The 24,252-nt window shown below is 44.6% G+C and overlaps 2 protein-coding genes across 4 annotated transcripts in view; one reads left to right on the forward strand and one right to left on the reverse strand.

Moving 5' to 3' along the window:
- Window positions 1–24,252, reverse strand: part of TBCEL (tubulin folding cofactor E like) — a 526,320-nt gene that overhangs the window by 340,191 nt on the left and 161,877 nt on the right. The gene's annotated exons all lie outside the window — the stretch shown is intronic.
- On the forward strand, window positions 1,145–3,598 carry LOC144825015 (uncharacterized). Its single transcript, XM_078683929.1, is given in 1 exon segment — window positions 1,145–3,598. A coding segment is annotated over 1 exon segment (2,454 nt).

Raw genomic sequence — 24,252 nt, forward strand, 5'->3', positions numbered from 1 at the left:
GTGTACGTCAGCCATTTTGTGAGTTGCCCTCACATAGGCTTATAACTACAGCCAAATTCGATATGAAAGGACACGTACACCTCAATTGACTCTTCTGTGACCTGGGCAAGCTGGAACCATTGCCCCAGGCCAAACCTGTTCGGTCAGTTCCTCTCCCAGTGGCCGAACGAGATAGCATCAAGGCACAACATGCCATAAACCCTTTTCATCGCACACACACCCTGCCTAATCTTGCTCACACCTGCCCCTGCTCTTTGCTCTCTCACTTGCTTTATGATGAGGAGGTGCCCGTTTTTATTGGGGGTCCACCGATATCTGATGAAAATGTTGGGCCTTGCCGGGTAATTTGTTGTGGGCTGGACGAACTGAAATGTGGGCTTGTCATCATGACTCTGCTTCTTCTTTGTAGTGAAAATATGTGAATAGGCTACTGTAAATCTAAGAATGTTTGCCTGGAGCTTAATATTTTGTATAAAAAGAGAAGCCTGGCTTTGTAAGATTGAGCAGTCTCCTGATAATATACACACTGTGTTGTTGTACTTTTAGGACGCCTGTTACTTGGTTGCAGCCAATAAATTCGATCTTTGACTTCACCTAGAAGACTCTGAGTTTCTGTGGTCTAAACAGGGAAGTACCCGAGGTCTTTGGGTGTACCCTGACACCACTGGGTTACCGGTTCGGTACCGGTTCTGAAAAACCCAGTACCTCAGTTGGCGCCCAACGTGGGGCGATACCAGCGGTACCGGTCCAAGCCTGAGGTTCGTGAGGAGCTTCGTGTGAAAATTCTGGAGGAAGGCCGCCACTTCATCGACCCTTGCATGTCGACGTGGTCCGAAAGTCTTTTCTGCGAGGTTCCCCGCTTCCCGACGGCTACGAAAGGACTGCTGCCCTGGCTATCGCCCTGATTTGGACCCTTGATGTTTGGTAGAGCGAAACGATAGACGAGTCTTCTGGTGAAGTCATCGATATCTCAGTTAAGTATAAGTGGAGCGTCTCCCAGTCCTTAGTTGGTTCTTAGTTTTGGGTATCCCTTCGGGATCTTTGATTTGGAACTTGCAAGTACCAAAGCCGAAGGACTCGTGTATTCACGAGAATATCGTATTCGATAATCCTTTGAAGTTTGAAGCTAGACTAGAGAGCGAAGATGCCTGGTCTTAGGAGACTTGGAAATTTGTTTTGTCTTGGTTGTAATAATAGGGATTCCCGATTGGAGGACTCGTGTCCGGTTCCTCCGATTGGAACTCCAACCTATGAATTGTATGTAAAACATGGAGTAGGCCCCATCACATATAAAGAAGTATGGATCAAATACACCAGAAAAGATGGTGTTTTAAAATGGCCCCAATATGGTAGCTTTGACACGGAAATCTTAGACAATCTCGAAGTTAAACTTTTTAAGAAGAAAGCCCGGCCGGCGATGTTTGACTCTTTCCGCCTATGGCGTAAGGAAGCCAAACAGAAGGAAATTAAGTTAGCGAAGAAAAATAAGAGAGAAAGGGGTATTTCGATAATGCAAGCTGCTATGCAGTTTAAAGATAACGAAGAGGAACAGATGAGTGAGCAGTTGCACAGGCAACGTAAAATGGTAATCGATAAATGTTATCCAGTTTTGCCGCATCTTCAGCAAGATGCAGCAAAAGACCTTGGAAAAGACCCCCTAATGTCACATTTGTTAAGTTCGCCACCCCCTTATGCGCAAAATGCTACGGCACCACCGCAACCTTCAGTTGCGCAACCTGTGGTTGCATTGCCTCCTGCTCCTCCACAGCACCCACCAGCTGCTCTTCAGCTGGCTCCTGCTCCTCCGGTGCAGCCTCCTCAAGGGCCACCGGCTTTGACATCTGCTCTTCCTTTACTTCCTACAACTTTGACTACTGTAACAACTACCACTCCTGGTACTCCTCCTGACACTGCTCCTGCATCTGCCTTGGCTCACCCTGCTTTTCCGCTTGTCTTTACATCAACTTCTCCTTCTGTTCGACAAAGAGTGGCTAGCACTGTCAGTAGTCTCCTACATCCTTTCTTTGGGGCGACGAGTACAACCCCTACCTCTGAGCGTAAGCAGTTGCGTAGCCAACTGCCTGACTCTAGGGAGAAGGAAACGTTGAATTGTTTGGCACATAAATGGGTTACTAACCCGGAAAAATATGATTTAGAATGTGTTATGGATGTCTTCCATCAGTGGGAAGCATCGAAGCAGAGATACGTTTTTGAGAAAATGTGTGCTTTTCTGTGTGAAGATTTAGAGGACAATGATTTGGACTCTAATCCGCCCGAGTTGAGCCATGTACGGTTCGAGTTTTCAAAAGGCGCAATTGTGGGTTCAGATGTTAAGAAAGCAGTTGCGACGCTGTTGGCGCTTAGGACTGAAGGGGTTTCCAAGTCGTTGTTTGAGTCTGATTCCTCTGTTAAGAAGAAGGGAAGACAATATCCCATGAGAGAAGTTCCCCCACAATGGAGAGAAGGGGACCTAGCAGCTAACCCACCTACTCAGCCTCATTTTCAGCGTGTGTGGGTACATGATCCATGGAAGCGAGCTGAACTTTTGGCCCTTAAACAGACATTGCCTGATCCCCGTAAAAATCCTGCAGGATATTACAAGGAGTTGTCACAGACTGCTGGGTCATGTATGATGAATTTAGCGGATATAGACATGTTGTTTGGGAATGTTGTTCCACAGCCTTTATGGGGAAAGATTCGTCATGCAGACCATGATCAGGAGTTAGGTGACTCATGAGCTAATATTGCTGCTGCAGATGACCGACAATTTGGTGGTGGTAAACCTGAGCCTTTAGTAGCAGAACTTCCTGGGAAGATCATTGATTACATGAAGACTTTAATGCCTGCCATGCGAGTAAATTGGGATAAATTGTCTGCGTGTAAGCAGAAGAAAGATGAAACGGTGTCAGATTTCTTCACCAGGTTTGAGGAAACGTTTGTCGACCACAGTGGTCAAGATATGAGTACAGAAGGTGGTCAACGGTTATTCGTCGATAAGTTCGTGCACAATTTACTTCCCGAGTTGTGTAAAAAGTTGAAAGACTCAGAGAGTTCTTGGGCAGTTTCCTCTTCAGCACAGATATTGGCTACTGCCCAGTACTACGAAAATAGGGACAAAGATGAGAAAGATAGAGCAGAGAAGAAAACTAAAGAGTTAAAAACAAAGGTTCTGTTACAGCAAGCGTATCCGCCACGTGGTGGTGGTGGCCAGAATAGTGGTGCTCAGAGTAACTATCAGAATAACTATCAGCAGCCTCAAGAGTTTCAGAGGAACTCACAAAGAGTCGAGTATACTCAACCACGTGTCCCTGTTGGTCCCAATCAGTGTTCATATTGTAAGGAAGAGGGTCATTTCAAGTATAGTTGCCCTATCTTGTTACAGCGCGCAAATGGTGTTTCTGGCTCAAGAGGTCGAGGTGTTCAACAAGCACCTAGAGGTAGAGGACGTGGAAATTTCCCCCAGAACGCACGTTCCCTTCCACTTCAAAATCCAATGAATAGGTTCGATCAGCAGAATAACGTGTCTGGTAGGACGGCTCAGTACTATGCTGATGATTACTATGCAGAAGATGAGCATATGGAAGGTAATGATTGCTAGGACAGCCATAGACAAAGAGAGGGAGTTGTTTCAGTTCCAGTAGATCAGAGTGGACCTTACGTTGAGGTGATTACATCAGGTGTGTCAGAACCTTTTCTGTTGGATACTGGTGCTACAAAGAGTTCTATTATGCACTCCAAACTCCCTGGCGCACCTTTGTCTGGCGAAATGAATGTTTCAGTAGGTTTTTCTGGCGCCCCGGTTAGGAACCCGATTTCTAGTCCTATGTCTCTTTCTGTTGGTCCTTGTGAATTCGAAGCACCCCTTATTCTGACAACAGGTTGTGGTGAAAACTTGTTGGGATAGGATCTGTTAAAAAGATTGTATGCGACCTTGTACTGTTCTCCTTCGGGAGTACAACTTACTCTGGGTAAGAAAGTGGTTTCTCCAATGTATTTGTCAAGGGATAAACTCCCGACATTTCTTCCTGATATTCTTTGGGCTACCGGTCCTAATGATGTGGGTCTTTTGGAAATACCGCCATATGGTGTGACGTTGAAAGCCAATGTTAAAATGCCACGAATTCCCCAATACAAGATTTCTAGTGAAGGTGAAAAAGCTTTACTAGCGATCATTTATGATCTGATTGAAAAAGATGTAATTGAAGAGACAAGAGGCAACGTTTGCAATAGTCCTGTTCTGCCTGTTTTGAAACGAACTGACCCTTCCCAGCCACCTGTTTACAGATTTGTGATTGATCTTAGAGAGGTGAATAAAATAGTTGTGCCACAATTTTCAGTTGTTCCTGACATCACTGCCCTATTGACTATGATCCCAGCTTCTGCAACCTGGTTTTCTGTGATTGACTTGAAGAATGCTTTCTTCAGCATCCCGATTGCTGAGGAGAGCAGGGATATTTTTGGCTTCAGTTTAGGAGGTTGAAGCTTCCGCTTTAAACACGCTCCCCAGGGCTACTGTGAAAGTCCATCAATATATAGTCAAGCTTTAAAAACACAGCTTGATACGATTGTTTTACCTGATGGCGCTACCCTCATTCAGTATGTTGATGATTTGCTTGTTGCTGCAGATACTAAGGAAATCTGTAAAGAAGCCACGTTGTCTTTGTTGCGTCATTTGTGTGATTTGCATCACAAAGTGTCTCTCTCAAAATTGCAATATTGTCGACAAGAAGTGACCTACTTAGGTCATCTCTTATCGAAGGAGGGAAGGAAACTGACCCCAGAAAGAATTCAGGCCATAGCAAAATTGAGTGTGCCAAGAACACAGAGAGAAGTGCATGCTTTCTTGGGTATTACATCGTACTGTAGACAGTGGATACCAAATTTTTCCTTGTTGGCCAAACCTTTGGTGGCATTAACGTGTAAAGATACACCGAATCCCGTTCCTTGGTCTGAAGAGTGTCAGAAAAGTTTTTCTGAATTGCGCACAGCATTATGTTCGGCTCCTGTGTTAGGTACCCCCAACTACAGTAAGCCCTTTACATTGTACGTCCATGAGAAAGAGGGTTGTGCATTGTCAGTGTTGATACAGTTGTTTGGAGACAAGCAGCATCCATGTGCATATTTTTCGATTCGACAGTCTGCTGGGTTAGTGATGAATAACATGGTAATTGTAATGGTCCCACATGCAGTGGACATGTTGTTAAACAGGACCAAGACACAGCACTTAACTAGTGCTCGGTTGTCAGGTTACGAATTAACCTTGTTAGCAAGTCATGTGCACATAAAAAGATGCAACACTCTCAACCCAGCTACGTTGTTGCCGATTGTAGAGGAATTAGATGCTTCAGAACAGCATGATTGTTTTCTTAGAACAGAAGAAGAAACAAAAGGGAGAATAGACCTCCAGGATACTCCTCTTGCTGAATGTGATGGTATCTTATGGGTGGATGGTTCATGCTTCAAGCTTCCGAATGGTGATACGACTGCAGCATATGCTGTCACGACTTTGCATACGATTGTTGAAGCTGCACGTATCCCACATAATTCAGCTCAAGCAGCAGAGTTGATTGCACTTACACGAGCATGTGTGTTGTCGAAAGGAATGAAAGTGACCATCTACACCGACAGCCAGTATGCGTTTGGAGTGGCTTACAGTTTTGGACGATTGTGGAAAGAATGTGGGTTCCTGACTTCGCATGGAGCTAAGATACAGCATGGTCAGTTGGTGAATGAGCTCCTTGAATCACTGACCTTGCCTCTGCAAGTTGCGATTGTGAAATGTAGTGCTCACAAGAAGGTGACTGATGATGTTAGTCGTGGAAATGCATTTGCTGACGAAATCGCAAAAGAAACAGCAAGGAATGTGATGAGCCGAATGTATGTTGCAGGCCCTGCAAGATGGGTTGGTGATGTTGGAATGTGTGAAGACACAATAGAGAGTGTGAAGTCTATTCAAGCTGAGGCTACAGAGAAAGAGTTGAACATGTGGAGAGAAAGTACGGGTAGAATGGATGCAAATGGTTGTTGGGTTGAATTGTCAGAGCATCAGAGATGGTTGTTACCCGATGCGTACGTGCTTGCAGTGGTTACAATGGCTCATGGAATGGCCCACGTCAGTGTGAAAGGGATTTGCAAGTTGTTGGCTCCAGTATGGCAAAATGTTGGCATTCCCAAGTGTGCAGAGAATGTGGTCAAGAATTGCATGGTGTGTCTGAAATACAATCCTGGTAGGGGAACCCCAACTCCAGCTGGTCATTTTGCGCCTCCTACGTATCCGTTCGAGGTTTTGCAGCTAGATTTCATCCACATGGAGAGGTGCAACAATTTAAAATACGTACTCGTTGTTGTTTGTGCCTTTTCAAGATGGGTGGAAGCCTACCCCCTAAAGGACAACACTGCCTTGTCCACAGCGAAAGCCCTTGTGAAAGAATTCTTCCCTAGATTTAGAATGCCTAGAATGGTCTGGAGTGACAATGGGAGTGAATTTGTGGGTCGAGTGATGAAGAAAGTATGCGAAGGGCTAGGCATTCATCAGAAGTTTCACGCTGCAAATCACCCCCAATCAGCTGGACTAGTAGAATGCTATAATGGCACGCTAAAGTTAAAACTGGCCAAAATTCAAGCGAGCACTGGTCTTAAATGGCCTGACGCTCTCCCTTTAGCACTCCTATCCACCAGAATGACTGTGCATTCGCGAGTAGGACTTAGTCCCTACGAGATCGTTTTTGGCCGCCCGGCCAACATATGGGGAGTGCCAAGGCCCACAAAGTTCAGTGAAATCGAACACCCTGTTTTGCTTGACTATTTGTACGAATTGACGGCTAAATTGCGTGTTTTACATCAACAGGTCCATGACACCCTGCCTCCGGTCTCTGAAACTCCAGGTCTTCCCATCAACCCTGGATCCTGGGTTCTAGTAAAGAACTTCCAACGAACAAAGAACGATCAGCCCAGGTGGACTGGACCGCATCTCGTTCTTCTGTCAACAAGATCAGCCGTTCGAGTGGAGGGGAAGAAAAACTGGATCCACGGGATCCACTGCAAGCGGATCCCTTTGCCTCTGCCATATGACCGGTGGGTCCAGGAGGGTGTCGCCGACTCAGAGACTGAAACCGTGCCTAGTTTTCTGCCTTTCAGTGATGCACGTGTAAAAGGAACACTTACTGAACAAGAAAGTGACAATATTTTGCAACCAGCTGTATCACCGTCACTTCGATTGGACACTACAGAACCTGAACTCCTTTTCCGAGATCACACCATACCTGGCAAGCAAAGATACAATCTGAGGTCGAGAACTATGGACAAATAAAAACAAACTTTCTTTTTCATTGCTATTTTTGAAAAGTGCAGCTCTCCCATCTGAGAAACTTGCTTATTTTTGCTTTTTCAAACCGCCATCCGGGTTCCGCTGCTAGGGTCGCGATTGCTCAAAGTCTTTGGGGTGCAGCTGATGACGTTAGGTCGACAGTTCTGGTTGGTCTAAGGGAGTTGCCCTAGACTGACAGAAGCATCCCTTAGCAGAAACAACCTACCATCGCGAGCAGCACTTTAGAGAGGATGGAGTTTTTCGAGATGGAGAGACCTGCCAAAGAAACGAACTTTAAAAGCAGAATATGTAAAATGATGACAAAGAAAAGCTTTTTGATCTTGTGCATTTTTATGTTATTCAGTGTGGTGATGTTTTTAATAGGATATGTTTTATTCTCTTTTCGAGTAACATTTGCACCCACTACATCGCCTACACCTCCTCTTTCTACTGTTTCCTCTCATTCTTTTCAGCCCCTCCCTGAACACGAATCCGCTAGAAGGTTAGAGTTTATTAATAACTCCAGCTTTTGCACCAACACCAACTAGTAATGAACACAACTAACTGTTGGGTGTGTGGTCTTATGCCTCACACAACGGATAACGATATCCCTTATCTGGTCCTGCCTTTCAGCCATAATGGTTCTGTGTGGGCATACAGAACAATGTTCATCTACGCACGTGAAGTCCACCCCCTACGTTCTGTAAAAGACAATCCCAAGAATAGTGCTCTAGTTAAGGGTATAGTCGACATGATTAAGGAAGAGATTTCTTATGAAACTACCCCGGAAGATGAGACACTTGCATATATAGGATGGAACGTGACCGGATATGGAGCTACTCTGAGTGTGAAGCAGCAAGCCAAGAGATCTTCCCCGATTTGGATTGTACCCCATCAGGGTCACCTATGTCTGCAAGGTTATGGCAAGAATCCCAGAGCTCAGCTAGGGAAGAGTATCTGTACTGAAACATATGTTTTTGGCTCTCAGACTTCCCCAGCGTTCTTAGCTGCTAAGGGTACATATTTTATCTGCCATGATAGAGCCTATACATGGTTGCCCCCTGACTTTTCGGGCACATGTTTTGTTTCGTTCCTGTTGCCTCCCACCTACACAGCAGCGGCAGATCACCACAAGACAAGGGTAGTTAGGGGTGTCTTGAGTAAAGAAGACACTGCAGGACAAGAATTTGGGGACTTCGTAAAGGGTTTTCTGCCGTTCTGGGGACCCATGGTTAACAGCAGGAACATAAGGCAATTGACAAGGGTGGTTGAGTCCACAGTAGTTGAAACTGCCGGTGCCCTTAGTAACTTGACTGCCGAGCTCCAGTCGGATCGTCTTATGACCCTTCAGAACAGGGTCGCGTTAGATGTCATACTTGCAGACCGAGGTGGGGTATGTAAATTGATCCAATCGAGTTGCTGTGTTTTCATTCCAGATAACGCTCCAACAGTGTACCAGGCCATCTCCAAACTACATAAGATTTCCGAATCTATTCATGTGGATAAAGGAGATTGGTCGTTAATGGGATGGTTCTGGGAACTGATATCCGGCTGGGGATGGAAAATTCTGATGGTCATTGGGATGGTCTTAGCCATTCTTTTCCTGTTCTGTCTGTGTGTGCAGTGTGCTCCTGCAATATGTGACCTCTGTGCTACATCATGTGTAAGGAAACCTGTATCAAGAGACGAGCTAAGTACTAGGAAGATGTTACAGCAACATCTCAATGACTTTAGGAATATAGACCTGGACTCAGATTAGCACGAGGATAGGTTAATTGCCTATGTAAGGGCAAAAGGAGGGTTTGTGGTTCTGAAAATTCTGGACTCATGAATAAAACTTCATTATAGCATGACGATTTTTATATCAAAATTCCCGAGAATGGCTAGTACACTATGTACAAGCATTTTCGTCATATTCCAGTAACGATTTCACCTTGAAATCGTCATTTTCGTCGTGAACCCTTGGCTTCCATTTTGTGTACGGCAGCCATTTTGTGAGTTGCCCTCACATAGGCTTATAACTACAGCCAAATTCGATCTCAAAGGACACGTACACCTTAATTGACTCTTCTGTGACCTGGGCAAGCTGGAACCATTGCCCCAGGCCAAACCTGTTCGGTCAGTTCCTCTCCCAGTGGCCGAACGAGATAGCATCAAGGCACAACATGCCATAAACCCTTTTCATCGCACACACACACCCTGCCTAATCTTGCTCACACCTTCCCCTGCTCTTTGCTCTCTCACTTGCTTTATGATGAGGAGGTGCCCGTTTTTATTGGGGGTCCACCGATATCTGATGAAAATGTTGGGCCTTGCCGGGTATTTTGTTGTGGGCTGGACGAACTGAAATGTGGGCTTGTCATCATGACTCTGCTTCTTCTTTGTAGTGAAAATATGTGAATAGACTACTGTAAATCTAAGAATGTTTGCCTGGAGCTTAATATTTTGTATAAAAAGAGATGCCTGGCTTTGTAAGATTGAGCAGTCTCCTGAGAATATACACACCGTGTTGTTGTACTTCTAGGACGCCTGTTACTTGGTTGCAGCCAATAAATTCGATCTTTGACTTCACCTAGAAGACTCTGAGTTTCTGTGGTCTAAACAGGAAAGTACCCGAGGTCTTTGGGTGTACCCTGACACCACTGGGTTACCGGTTCGGTACCGGTTCTGAAAAACCCAGTACTTCAGGTGTGATTGAAACTTGCACCTCCTCAATGAACAACCCTTTATTTGCCGTAATGAAACCTGACAACACATATCATTTGGTTTTAGGTTACAGACACTTGAACACATGCACAAAAACATTAGCAGATGAGAACACACACAGAGCCGTATTGATGAATAACATAGTGCGGAAGAAATACAAAACAACACTAGATATCTCAAACGGATTCTTCTGCCAAAATATAGCTCAGAAACTCGATATTTGACAGGATTTTCGGCCCTCGGCACTCAGCCTCGGTTTTGTCGCCAGCCCCAGGACTATAAGAACAGCCCTGGGCTATTTTCGGCAAGGGTTTTACAAACTTACAATGAAGAGGCAATGTCCTATGTAGATGATATTTATCTGACGCACAATGCATTACCAGATCACTTGTGCAGGGCGAACAACATGATTGTTGGTTTTGCCTTTTTGGGCTACAAATTTAACTTCAAAAAATCTGAAATTGCCCCTCTCAGCATCCTATTTTTGTGACATGAGCTGTCAAGTAAAAGCACGAGACCGGCCGCAAATTTTCTAGAAAAAGGGACGCTAATACAACCTCCTAAAACTCTGAATAGTTTACAATCCATATTTGGATTTTAAAATTTCGGCAGAACATACATTCAAGACTACGCAGAAAGAGTCAAAACTTTTCTATGACTTAATCAGACCAGACTTCACAGCAAACAAGTGGACTCAAACACATACTGACACTCTACGTTCAGTACAAGCTTACATGATAGCTTCAAAACACTTGCAAACATGAGTAAACGTCCGCAACCTGGTAATACAGGTCATCCCTGGGTTATCAGGGTACACTTATATCATGTTCAATGAAGGTGAGACAGTCCCTATCGCATATAAATCTCATCTGTACCCAGATGCTGAAAATCGATTTGCAGCAACATAAAAAATTCTGACAGCTGTACAGACTGCTGTAATGAGAGAAAGAGAACTAGCACAGGGGAAACACATCTTTGTCGTAACTCCGATACTGGAGGCGGTAACTAAAGCCAGCATTCCGAATGCAAAGGCACTACATCCACGATGGATAAAATGGGCTAATTCTCTCACTGCAACAGATGTAGAATATAGATACAATCAAAGACTTAGAACACAAGCATTCCTGCAATACAAACAAGAATACCCTCTCCCGAATGAAATCTTGCCTCTAGATCAGTACGAATACATCATTTATACTGACGGCTCTGCGCAACCTGCCGTAGAAAGTAAACAGCAGTATAGCGCTGCATGTGCTATAGTGAAAGGTTGGATGCGGGATGGTAAATTCCACCTGAGCAATACGACCACACAATCTCTAGGAGATTGTAAGGCACAGCTAGCAGAACTAAAAGCCCTGATACTGGCACTACAGTGTACAGACTAGGAATTCCCCACACTGATTGTGTGTGATGTATTCTACTGTGTGCAATCTTACAATGAATATCTTCACTTCTGGGGCCTGAATAGATTTAGACACCACGGGTGGCACGATAATACACACATTTTTATGGGAACAAGTGGCAAAGCTGAAAGCAGTCCACACATTCAGTAATAAGGGGTAGGAGGAACAGCCCTACTCCGACCTCCTAACATACAACTGTATCCACGCAAAGAAATGGGGCTATGCAAAATATGTCGCTCTGGAAAAGAGTTAGGTAGACAAGACACACGTGTTGTTAAAACTGCCCTCACCCACAGAAATCTGTGGCATGCTTCATCATAGGGTTGCTAGCACACCTCCGCGCAAGTCAACAACAGAGGTGGAGCAATAGGGTGGAGGAGACAAGACAAACATTAAGAACTACTCTATGAGATCAAAAAAGTGTGGAGAAGGTGATTAGAACTAACACAGTGATGTCTAAACTATATTTTAGTGGACTCTGGTTAGATTAAAAAGGTTTTGAAAAACCAATGGATGGTGGTATGTTGGGCTATAATAAACCCACTACCCCTCCAATCTGCAAACTGTCGACATGTTTCAGGCGGCTAATGTGTTGTCCCGGGCTTTCATCAGGACTATAAACCTAGATCCCTAGAATCCTCTCCCTAACTCCTACCTTGTGGAGTTGGAGCAAAGTCAGTCTGAGTCAATGCTCTAGTCAAAAAATATTTCGGAACTTACTCTCAGTGATTTACTGAGTTTCACTGAACTTATTACTTAAACTGGCGGGGGAGGGAGGATGGCTCCCTGTAGTCACACTTACGTCAAGGTGAGCTAGTCTAGGACCACTCGTCCCTCCCAGTGCCGTGGGGTCCAGAAGGCACTTAACAACATGCCAAGAAAGTCCTTGGGAGGCCGTACCCCTTAAGAAATCCTGTTTGGGACAAGAATGTGGGTACCTGATCTTGATTGTGCCAGCACAGTGGCAGATGCAAAACCATTTGAACTGAATGACCGTTTGGCTGTTTTACAGGAACTCATTGAATCCCAAGCATTACAAAGCAACGTGCGAGTCAAACGCACCACCACTGGGGAAGTGAAACCAGTTCCGGTAAGACCTGCCTGGGTTCCGCAGATTGGGGACCTTGCCAGGGAAAAGATTGTGGAAAGAAGAGAGTTTAGGCCATATTACATAACAGCTGTACCTGTCCTAGTGGTAGTGGGAACAAGAACAGTACTTCTTCCATCTCTTGCCGGCAAAAAAGAAAAAAGATTTGTCTCCATTGATCTGTTCAAACCCCATCATGTGGCCTATTCTCAATAGTAGGCTGCGTGGGTTCCTGAGTAGCCACAGATCTCCTCTTACTACTATGCAGGAAGCTCAGATGGAAAGACTAATAACTTTTCAAGACTCTGCAACACAGAGTGATGGAGCAACAAATAATGGAGTATAAATCACACCAGTTTTAAATTGAAAAACATCAAGAAGAAACAACAATGCAAGTTGCAATTCGGCCCAACAATGATGTCTATGTTAATGTGCCTTCAAATGACACACCTTCCATTTCTACAAAACATGCGTAGCTACCAAAGAACTGCATCTGGCTACTTCATCAACTTCGAGGATTTCTCTTCAGATCCCAGTGAATCTGATCAAACGCCACCCACTTCAATGAAAGAAATATTTCGCGAATTCTATCTTTTGTTAAAAAAGACTTAGTGTCATCTTGGTTACATATTTCGTTCGCAATAGGGGTAGTATATCTGTTGATTTGGATTGGCACAGTGACAGTCTTTTTTCTGCTTCTGAACTGACATTAACTCCCAGAATGCTGTGCAGTACAATCCGTAAGCTTGGTCCTAAAACCACATACGTCATCACATTGTGAACAAAGAGACTTGTCCTTGGTGAACATTACAGCAATTCCAATACCGAATGGTATAGTTTGGGATAAAGCTTCATATGATGTATATGGCCCCACTGAACATTTGAAAATCTCACATTTGTTTAAAATCTCTTTTAATGATTTACCCCAGTACACTATCTGTTGATTGGGACATTGAGGCTGTAATTATCCTGCTTACTGATTTACTGGGAATTGTATGAGGATACAACTGACTATGATACCATGTTTTATTGCCAGCATTATGGTCATCAATTTTTGTATAGAGCAAGTGAACCACGCATTGCTAATATGTACCATCAATGGGAACATTGCCCAACACCACCAAAGGGGTAGTCCTGCCTCATTCTAATAGAAGTTTGCATAATTTTCAGGGTACAATACATCAGACCCAGAATCATTCTGTTACAAACTTGCAAACATAAATGAAACTGCGAAGAAAATTATGCTGAAAAATACTAAGCTGATATACTCAGCACCTTTTATCTCCCAACTGTCTATACAAGGTTTCGACTACTGGAGAGACAGCATAGACACAAAATCCATTTGGGGTACAAATGAGTGGCATTATATAGAGCTTGCCAGATACCATTACAAATGTTTTTCCTGAACAGAACAGTGCAACAAACTGCCTGGTATGGGTTTGCAAAAATCAAAGACCTAAAAACACAGAGTATCCCCTCACATACCCTGATCAAGGGTACTGCGAATAACACACAAGTGAAGGAAAACATGTACAAGTACATACAATTCATCATCTCCTGATGGAAAGTCTGGTTGTTTTGGCCAGTAGACACAAATAGGTGTCACTCAAGATTCAGGGGTACAACCGAAGTGTTTAGTATCCATAGGCCCGAACCACGCTATGTGCACATAGATGACCCAGGGGTAGTGACTTCCTATAGTGTCGGGAAGTTGAACCTAGATTGGCTAAAGACCTCACCAAGAAAAATGGTGAGGGAAAGCTCAGGAGCGAAGGCGATGTCAATCCCCATTCAGGAGGCGAGTCTCCTGAAGGAGGCATATATTTGCTGCTGATCTGCTGCTGAGTGTTCGAGGTAGGAGAGTAGTGCGCAATGCTTAATGGGATTGTTGAGGCCCTTCGCATTGAGCGATGGGATCTTAACTATTTGCAATGCCATATTCGGTGTGTGAAGGCGTGTCTGTCTGTGAACATCTGTCTCAGTTGCCCTGACCCCCTCCCCCTTTTCTCCTGCATGAGTGTGTCTGCCCACAACCTTGCCAGCCGCAAAAGTGAGTACTAGTCCCCAAAATAACTAGATACCAATGAAAACTAGAACATAGAACAACCAGTTTGAGTCCAGATCCTGCAGTTCGAGTCCACAAATACTCGGGAATAGGAAGTGTAGGGTGCATGTTGTGGCCTGTTGTCCCTCCTTGAATCCATGCCCGCTGCCAGCCCAGCCCTAGTATGAGAATCTAATGTCTACCCAAAACTCTCACGTGTTGTCCCTGTCTTGACAATCTCCAGACAGTGACTCCAGGTCTGCCTGATGCTCCATCGCTATTGTAGCTGGGTCGGGTTTCACCCAGCTCTCAGGTGGGCGGTGCCTCTATGCTCAAGGGTGCCCATCCCGCGGGGCCCCTGGCTTATCTTTCTCTGATATTTCACCTGGGGGTCTCCAATTCCGAGGATGCAGCAAGTTTCCTTGAATGATCGGAGTTTGTGCAGCTTGCCTTCCAGACGGAAGGGGTGGCCCCAGGAGTATGCGATTCCCAGGCTCCGCAAGTGAGAACTGGCAGGTCGGAATTCCCTCCTTTTCTGCAGTGTGATCATGTTCAAGTCTTGATACAGTGTGAGGGTATGTCCCCAGAACAACAAAGGGTGTATCTCTCTTGCTCCGCGTAGGATTGATTCTTTCAGTTAAAAATGTTCAGTGAAAGGGTTGATGACTGCCGCAGCATGCCCACTCTGTGTGCACAGTCGATTTTTATCTCAGTGTCTGGGGCGACATCCAGGATGTGGCTGAAGAGATCTTTCAGGTAGAGGATCCGGTCAGAGCCCTCAGCCTGGGAACAGCACCCATTTAATATGGATGTTATTGCGCTGAGAGCGGTTCTTGAAGACTTCGGCATGAGCTTGAAGTTCTATTTGTTGTTCTCGTAAACAGATCACCTCCTGTTGCAGTTGTTCCACTTCCTCATCTCGGGTGTTTTCCTGATCTTCTATGGCATCCACACGTTCCCCTATTGAGTACATATCGTGTCTGATCTCTCTAGTTGGTGGATAGCTTCCCTCTGAGGATTTGTAGGTCCTCGCTCAGCATGGAAAACAGTGCCTCTGGGAAGAAGAGGGTGATTGGCTGTTCAACTCCCTCCATGTCTTGGCTTTGGTTTTTGATCGGCGATGCCTGTCTGTCTCCTCCTGCTACGGAGGGGAGGTTGGTCAGCATATCCTTCAGAGTCCTATCCCTCGCTGATGCCATGGTATTGGAAGCTGTCCCGCCACTTCCCGTAAACCAATCACCTGCCGCAGCCATAGCGTTAAGCCTTGCAGGCGTGACCCATCAACTCTTATGGGCTCTGTTAGTGAACCAGATGTGCAAAGGTGCTAGTAAGATTTCTGGGGGAGCCCCCAGCTCCGCTGCTCCTCCGTGCAGTTTATAAAGTGGGAGCGGCCCACAACAGTCAGCTTCTCAGGGGTCCCTAAGTATCTGGGAACCGCTGTCTGGCGTGGCAGAGTGCCTGCTGTGTGGACCTCGGCAGTCGCTCTAGCCCCGGGTCTACCTATGCCTGCGTCATATAGTCAGCAGTCCCAGTGAGAAATCTCTACTTTGATGGGCAACACTGGCGCGCCCACATACACGCTTGTTCTGAGAGAGACTCTGTGTGGGATCCAAGATCTACGTCTCTGCCATGTACTGTTTTTGGCATTCAGCTTCTCTGGGCCCCCCCACTCCTGAGCACCGCTACTTAGTGCCACGTCCTGCTTACTGTGCTATCCCACATTGCTTGCCCAGGCACCAAGGTTCCCACTACCAGCGTAATGGGGTAGTAGTGAGTCTCTGAGGGCACAATTTGTGTTGCTTTGATGGGGTTGGAGCTGCGCCAGGTCAGGTCGCCCCAGCCTCATCATGGCAGAAAGGTGTATGTACTCGGAATTACTCTAGGGTACACCGCATTGTCCAGCGTGCTCCCAGCAGCATTACCTGGGTCTCCTCCTGTGTGCCGTGCTCCTCTTCTCAACGAAGGCCCAGGCCAGGCCCTTCTGGGTCTCACCAGATCCCGAAGTCCAGGCCTGAACCTCTGCCTCGCCTCTGGTGGGGGAAAGTGACTGGACAGCCCAGTAATGGGTAAAGCTGGCAGAGGGTTGTCTCGGGCCCGCCACACGTCCGGCGGCCCGCATGTTGTGTCGCTAGGCCTCGGGGCTTCGGCACTTGGCCTTGTGGTGTGGGCTGCCCGCTGCTTACCCATCACTCTCTTCATTCCTGCCTCACCCCAGCAGGGGTTCGCACTGTAGTTCCGTGCCAAGCGTGGCATACAGAACACACTCCCCACGGAGCCCCAGTGACGGAGGCGCTCCCATGAAGCTGGCCCAGCACCTGGGCGGGGTCGCAGCCGCGGCCTTCCTCTCACCTCGTGTGTGCTGGGCCAAGAGCCCCAATAGGCTTGTCCACATTAGCCGGCTTTCTCCAGGATGTTGCATCTTCTCTCTTGTGGCTTCAGTATCCGGCCTGAAATGGGCTTTGTGCGGCCTATTCATGGGCCTGCGGAGTGTGCTAGGTGGGGCCTGCCATTGTGTAGCACCAGGCCTGGCTCCCTTCCCTGTCTATGGAGTGTGCTGGAAAGCAAACACTCTCATGTCCATGCTATTGTGGTCAGCTCACACGCTGTTGCGATGAATTGACCCCCGGGGCAGTCGTGGTGAGGGCTGCAGCAGCGGCCAGGGCCGTGGAGCAGAGAGAGGAGAAAAACATGTCTTACCCACTCGCCATCTTGGCCACACCCCCGTAGTGCAAACTTTAAATATTTCTTACTAGATACAGAGACCAAGACCGATCTGAACCACTTAAACCTATACATTCTAATACGAAGCATTATCTGCAGCATCAGTACACCTTTCAACAACAACACTTCAAAGACACAACCATTACAAATGGCATTACAGACTGTGGAAATAACTAGCACTCCAAAGATTCTATTGAAATAACCCCAGTATAAATGCAGCTCAAGACTTGCACTCCTTTTATAACTGGATCTCCATTGCATTGACAGATACTGATAAAGACACATACAAGGTTAACCACTAAAGAACACCAGATGGATTATAGACAAAATTAAAAGAATGAAAACAACAGAATATCCTGTAATGTATGTGAAGAAAATCATGAGTTGAAGAAGACAAAATCACACCATGCCACTATAGCATAGTCAACAGAAGGGTCATCAAAACCACAAAAAAGACAACAATACGCCACATACATAAATGAAGCAGACTGCCCTTCTAAGGAACTCCTCAAAATTCCAGCAGAATTTTTCAATCCTGATGGGCAAAACACAAACACCTCAATTGCAAGACTTCTGGTACAAAATCTACATGGAACTGACCTACAAAATGTGAATGATAGAAATTTACCATAAGGAAAACACAGACACTGCCACCCCAGGACATGACCCAACCCACCAAAGAAAGAACCAAAAGCAGTCTTTCACCACTATTTTCAATACTCTATCAGGTTTTTTCGACTTCATCATCAGAAGTAGGCCATCTGGATCACTTTCAGACCCAGCACCTCCAAACATCGTTAAAGCTATCTTTTACACAAACTATGCAAGAAAGTTAGGCTAGAAGCTTACTCAACAGGCCACTGGAACTAGGATCATTCCCACCAGAGTGAAAACCACCACACTAAGCCACTCCTCAAAAAGAAATACCTCAGTCCATATGATCCAGCAAACAACAGACCTCTATCAAATGGCTCATACCAAGGAAAACTATTGAAAGAATAGCTTTTACTCAACTTTAAAAATTGATAAAAGAAAATGCTTGATGTCAGACTAACAGCCTGGCTTCAGACCAAACAGAGGCATAGAGTCTGACATCCCATCCATTTGGGAAGACCAAAAACTCACAGTGGACAAGTGCAGAGTAACCTCCAGTTAGCTTTTAGACCTATCGGCTGCATTCTACAGTGTCCACCACCATGTGCTTCTACAAAGAATCCATTATTTCAGAATACATGCAAATGCTCTTAAATGGATTGCATCTTACAACGGACACACCCAAAATGTTGTATACCACATTAGGTACCAACTTTCATATCAACTCCTCACACCCAACACTGTGTTGTCCGTCGAGGTCCATCTTCTCTGTTATTCAATATCTATGCAGATCATGCACAATCATTCTAAAAATGGATTGCCCAGAATATCTCTAAAACTCACATTTTGACAACCGCCTTTGCAACATAAATACCTGGATGATAAGTAACCACCTAAAGTTTAGAGTCCACGATATAGAGCAGCACAATGAGCATACTACTTTCCATATCCAAGTAAGTTAAGAAGGGCTGTCATATGGCTAGCCTGGGCATTATATAGAAAAGGCAATCTATAAATAATCATTCTGGCCCACATTAATATTAATAACATAACGCTCTGTGGTGAGCTGCCAAATGTAGCTCATACAGGCTGCACACCTCCCTCATGGTGCTGAAGCGTCTTACTCTCACCTAAGACATATCTGCTATGGGTCTTGTCCATCAGTTAGCACTGTGCTAGCCACCACTGCTAGCCTGGCTGATGAAGGGTGTTACCCCGAAACCGGTCCCAGGATGCTTGTTTCCGGTTCAGGGAAGGCCTGGCTTGGCAGTTTGGGCTGGACTGTTCCCATGAGGCACAGGGTCAAGACTGATTTGCATATGGCTGGGTCTGAACTGAGGTGGTGAAGTGAGCTAAAGAACGATGATGGATTCAACCCAAATCTGTGACTGGGGGTGAGTGTCTGACAAGTTTCAGTGCTCTGTCCATCATCTCCTTGTATTTGCTTTAGCACAGTAACAAAGTACATCACAGAAAATCTCCACACGAATCCTCTCTCCAACCAGGACCATACATTTTAAGCAAGACATCAGGTTGGACAATCCAGTGCATTAACCAGCTAATAGACTATGGCCCACATGCATCAATATCGGCTTTTGCGAGTTCTAAATTGCGAAAAATAACGATTCGCAATTTAGAAATCGCAAATGCCTATGCATGAATATTTTAGCTTTTTTTTTGCAATTCGGTAAAAATCGCTATTTTTACCGAATTGCATAAAAAATGCAATTTTTCAATTGCGAATTTACAATTCCTATGGGCCAAAATGCCCATAGGAATGAATGGGAATTGCGAATTCGCAATGTGAAATAGCAATTCATCAATGCATTTCAAGGGTGGAGAGGGGGGTCCAAATGACCCCCCCCTGCACCCATGAAATGTACTTTTCAGTATAAGTTACATACACACATGTCCTAAGGACATGTGTGTCTGTAACTTAACAGTTTAAAAAATGCATTTTTGTACATTTTTAAACAATTTCGCAAATTACCACGAGGTTGAACTTCGTGGTAATTTGCACTTCCAATTTTAAAAATCGCACATTTTTCTGAAATGATGCATAGCATTTAAGAAATCGCACAATTGCGATTTCTTATATGCTATCGCAATTTTAGAAATCGTTAAAAAGTAGCGACTTCTAAAATAACATGATGCATCCCAAACAGCACTTTTGGAATCGCAAACGGCCGATTTTAAGGAATCGCATTGTTTGCGACTCCAAAAATGCTTGATGCATGTGGGCCTATGCTCTTAAGAAGTACCATAAAAGTATCTGAAGTGGTGCTAAAAGCTGCCAGCTCACTGGAAACCATAAACTGCATCTCTCACACATCTTCATCCAACACACTGCAATGAGCTGTGTCCCATAACATCATAACTGCACCTTGGTAGCCATCACGCACAACATAGAAACACTTCAAACTTAGAATAAAAAACAAAGATAACACCCTTTCAACCACACATCTTACACTGCTTAGGTTGTTGCCAACGTACGGAAGTGTTTCAATGCCAAACAGGGGTAGTGAGCACTATATACTTGCTGCAATACAATGCAGTGTAATGATTTGAAAAGCCAGGGAGAAGACCTTCAGAACAGTTAAGGAAGGGGTGTGTAATACAATGGTCAAGAAACCTGTGAGGGCACAGAGCGGATTACTGTAAAGGTGTGGGAACTGTGGCATGAGATAACCAAAATTAGCATAATCCAACAGTCGAATGCCATTAGTTTAATGTGGTGCTGTGGTCAAAGGCAGTGGTGTAACTTGTTACTCAAATGGAAAGACTGGGCCACTTGTAGGGGCCACTTATAATTGAACAGAAAAAGAGAGGTGCCAACTATGCTGATATGGAAATACTCTAGATGCAGAGAGTACTTTCAGCACAAAGGGATAGGCTGCCTTGGCAATATGGAATGGAACCTGGTGTACAGAGATGGAGTTAATGGAGGCCCTTAGGCAATAATTCCTGTTATCATTGGATGGGCAAAGTGTTTGGTGGGTCAAAAAGAGGGGCATAGCTAAGGGAACTGGGCACACAGAGTGAGCACTCACAAAAGTAAGTAATAACACGGGAGAAGGAAGGTCAGTAAAAGGCGAGGATCATGGGAGAACCAAGAGAGATGCACATGGGGGGGGGGAGGATGGCTGCACTGAATGATCAATTAGTTAGCTGAAGATCATAGATGGCACTGAGAAAAGTACCAAGAAGTAATGACATCTGAGAAAAGGACACATCTAAGCAACTGAGAGGAAGGAAAACACAAGAACAAAAAGGTGGTTTGTGTGGGTGTACTGGGGAAAGAGAGATATGTAGATGATCTTGGGGATGCATGACGAAATAGGACAAAGAAAGGAATTATTGGCAATGGGCAAAGGGTAACAGCATACCTCTCTATTGAATGGAACACAGGAAGGGGCTTCTAAGATAAACAACTGATACATAAGAGGTTCACCAATAAAGGGGCAACTGTAGAGGTTCCTAGGAAGGCATGTGGGGTATATAGTCTCTGCAGCGTGCGGCAAAGCCCTGCCCAAAAGATAGCAGCCACCCGGCTCTGTCTTACAGTGCCCCTGCCCTGTAGAAATGGCACGGCCTTGTGCTAACCTGGCCTTTTCCTGCCCCTACAACTGGTGTGGTCTTGTCCTTCCACAGCTCTCTGAAGATGGCCTAGCCTTCCTGTGCCATGTGCCGCTGGCACAACCATGCCTTTCTCCTGCCATTTGTGGCTGGGACCCACTATTTACTGCATGTCTCCGAGGGGCTCTCTCTTCTGCATCCAGCTGGCCCTGTCCTGCCTCAACCTTCTCAGCCAGTTGGACATAATCTACCCTGTCTCTGAAATTGGGAACCTTGGACTCTGTTGGAAGCCAACCTGGTCTCAACCTATCTGGCTCCCACCTATAATCCATCTCGCCCTGTTGATACTTGTCTAACACTCTTCAGCGAGCTTGCCTTGATCAAATATGCCTCTGTGGTCAGTCTTGTCTTGTTATAGCCTTTGTGGCACAACAACTCTCCCAGTCACTGGAATAGCCCATATCAGGCCTCTCTAGGTGTCCCATGTGACCAACCCAGCACAGCACTCCAGACGATCATCAAGGCCAAGGACAATTGTATTAAAGTAGGACTCAGATAATCTGTCTTGTTTGCATTAAACTATATTATTACATGTTATCAAAATCACAAGACTTTACAAAGACTTGGGAACCTTAGCAAAAATCAATATAATGGAATGTAAATAATGAAGGGTGGAATTGACCAACAAATATGCAACCAGGTTCAATAGACATTTCTGTATCATGATCATTAGTTTAACAATCCCACTAAAAGTAAAGGGAAGGTAAGGAGAAGAGAGGTAAGGAGAAGATAAGTTAAAAAGTACTTTTCGATGTATAACATCTAGGTTACATTTAATCTATAGAGTGAACAGCAGTGTTATTCATCCAGTGTAACGTTGCCTCCCAACATTTTACAGGTTTCCAAAGTGTTTCTAATCGGTGGTTTGAGCATCCTAAAATTGATGTGTGTAATAAATTAGCACCTTTTCTAAATGTTAACCATGGCCACGGTGTGTTTTGAACGGATTTTTTGCCTCTTTCCAATTTGAAATGACTGATTGTAGAGCTTTAGCAATTATGAAATTTAAAAGCTCTACTTGGGACTTGGCTAACTTGCTTTGAATACCAACATATTTATGTAACGCAAGGGCAAGTGTTGACATTCCATTGATTTGAAATATTCTTTTTATCTTACTCCAAATATCAGTAACGTTTAGGCATTCATAAATTCGGGTTGCAAAACACTAATATAACTTTCACAGTGTCAGCAAGAGGCAGAAATAGCAATACATATTTTATGAAGGCATGCTGGTGTTCAAAGCAGTACATAAAAATGAAATAGTTTGTGAGCAGCAGGACGAATTAATAGCTATACGTTTGCTTGCTGCTCATATTGTGAAGATTTTCTTCAAGTGCTTATCAGTTAGCACTTTTCAAGTTTTAAAAAGATGTATGTGCGTCTTTACATTTTCTGTTTCCTGTCTATTATATATTTCGGATGCATGGTCACCACCTCTTAACACTGTTACCAGGTTTTCAGGCACAAATGGAGGACTAATCATCGCTTATTTTCATTTTGGGTGACGAGCCACAATTATTTCCATCTATGAACAAATTCTAATTATTCCTCAGGTAGTAAATCAAACATGGATGATAATTCAAAAGTAGTTACTTGTGAACCTTTCTCCCTAAATTCCGCAATAATAATATTCCTCTGTTACTCAATTTAATTTAATTCAGTTTAAAGATGTTTCTTTGGACTCTTTTGTTGATGGTACATATAACTTACCAAAAGGTAGAATTGTTTCTTTTATGGACTTAAACATTGGATAATAAGAGAGAAATCAAGTTATCACAGAATATCTTGTATTTAAAAAAAAAAGTGAATTTGACTTTAATAATTAAACTACACCTAGGGCCTGATATGGATCTCGGGGGATGTGCTATTCCGTCACAACAGTGACGGATATCCCGTCCGCCGAATTGTAATTCCATAGGATATAATGGGGTTTATATTTTAGCAGACAGGATATCCGTCATCGCTGTGATTAAATAACCTTTCCACCGGCCCTTAGTCTTGTTGGTAGCTGCTAGAAACCCTCACCATGAGCCTCTTAGAGTGCAGAGTAGCCTAAGGGGAAAGGAATATGTGAACTTTGTGACTGAGGATCCAGTTACCATTGACATTAAGTATTTTCTTGACCACCAAAGAAACAAAGACAGCCTGCTACCAGCTCTCTCTTATAAAGAAAGTGAAACTGTTTCATCCAGAAAGTAGCTTCAGAACTGCTGTAGAAGCCCTTATCCTCTTGCATCTGAATGGTGGTAATGCTCTCTTCCATGGCATCCCAAATTGCTCTCTGGCACCTCTTAGGGGGGCCACAGCATGTCTCATCCAGGATCTGAAGAAATATGATCACATCACCCCAGCCCTGATAGTATTCAGTTGGCTCTCCTTGCCAGCCTGCCCCATCTTCACCCCAGCCCTGATAGTATTTAGTTGGCTCTCCTTGCCAGCCTGCCCCATCTTCAAAAATGGCTGCTACATTTATAATATAATATCTCCTCCCCTTTGACGTCAGACGCCGACGGCTATATTTTGCCCCGTTCCGCGACGAAAACAGAAGTCGAGCTAGATTCATTCCTTGCCACTTCTTTGAAATAGCTGTACTGTGGGAATATTGTCCTCCAGATTCCGGCTATCAATATTTGTCCAGTTTTTATTAGATAGACTGCCTCTATCGTGGTGGTCATATCAGCCGTGGGAATTGTAATAAGCAAGAATTTCCGCACGGACGCTTTTAAACATATCCATATAAAAATCCTGATACTTC

The sequence above is a fragment of the Lissotriton helveticus genome, chromosome 3_1 (assembly GCF_964261635.1).
Source record: "Lissotriton helveticus chromosome 3_1, aLisHel1.1, whole genome shotgun sequence".
Classification (NCBI taxonomy): Eukaryota; Metazoa; Chordata; class Amphibia; order Caudata; family Salamandridae; genus Lissotriton; species Lissotriton helveticus.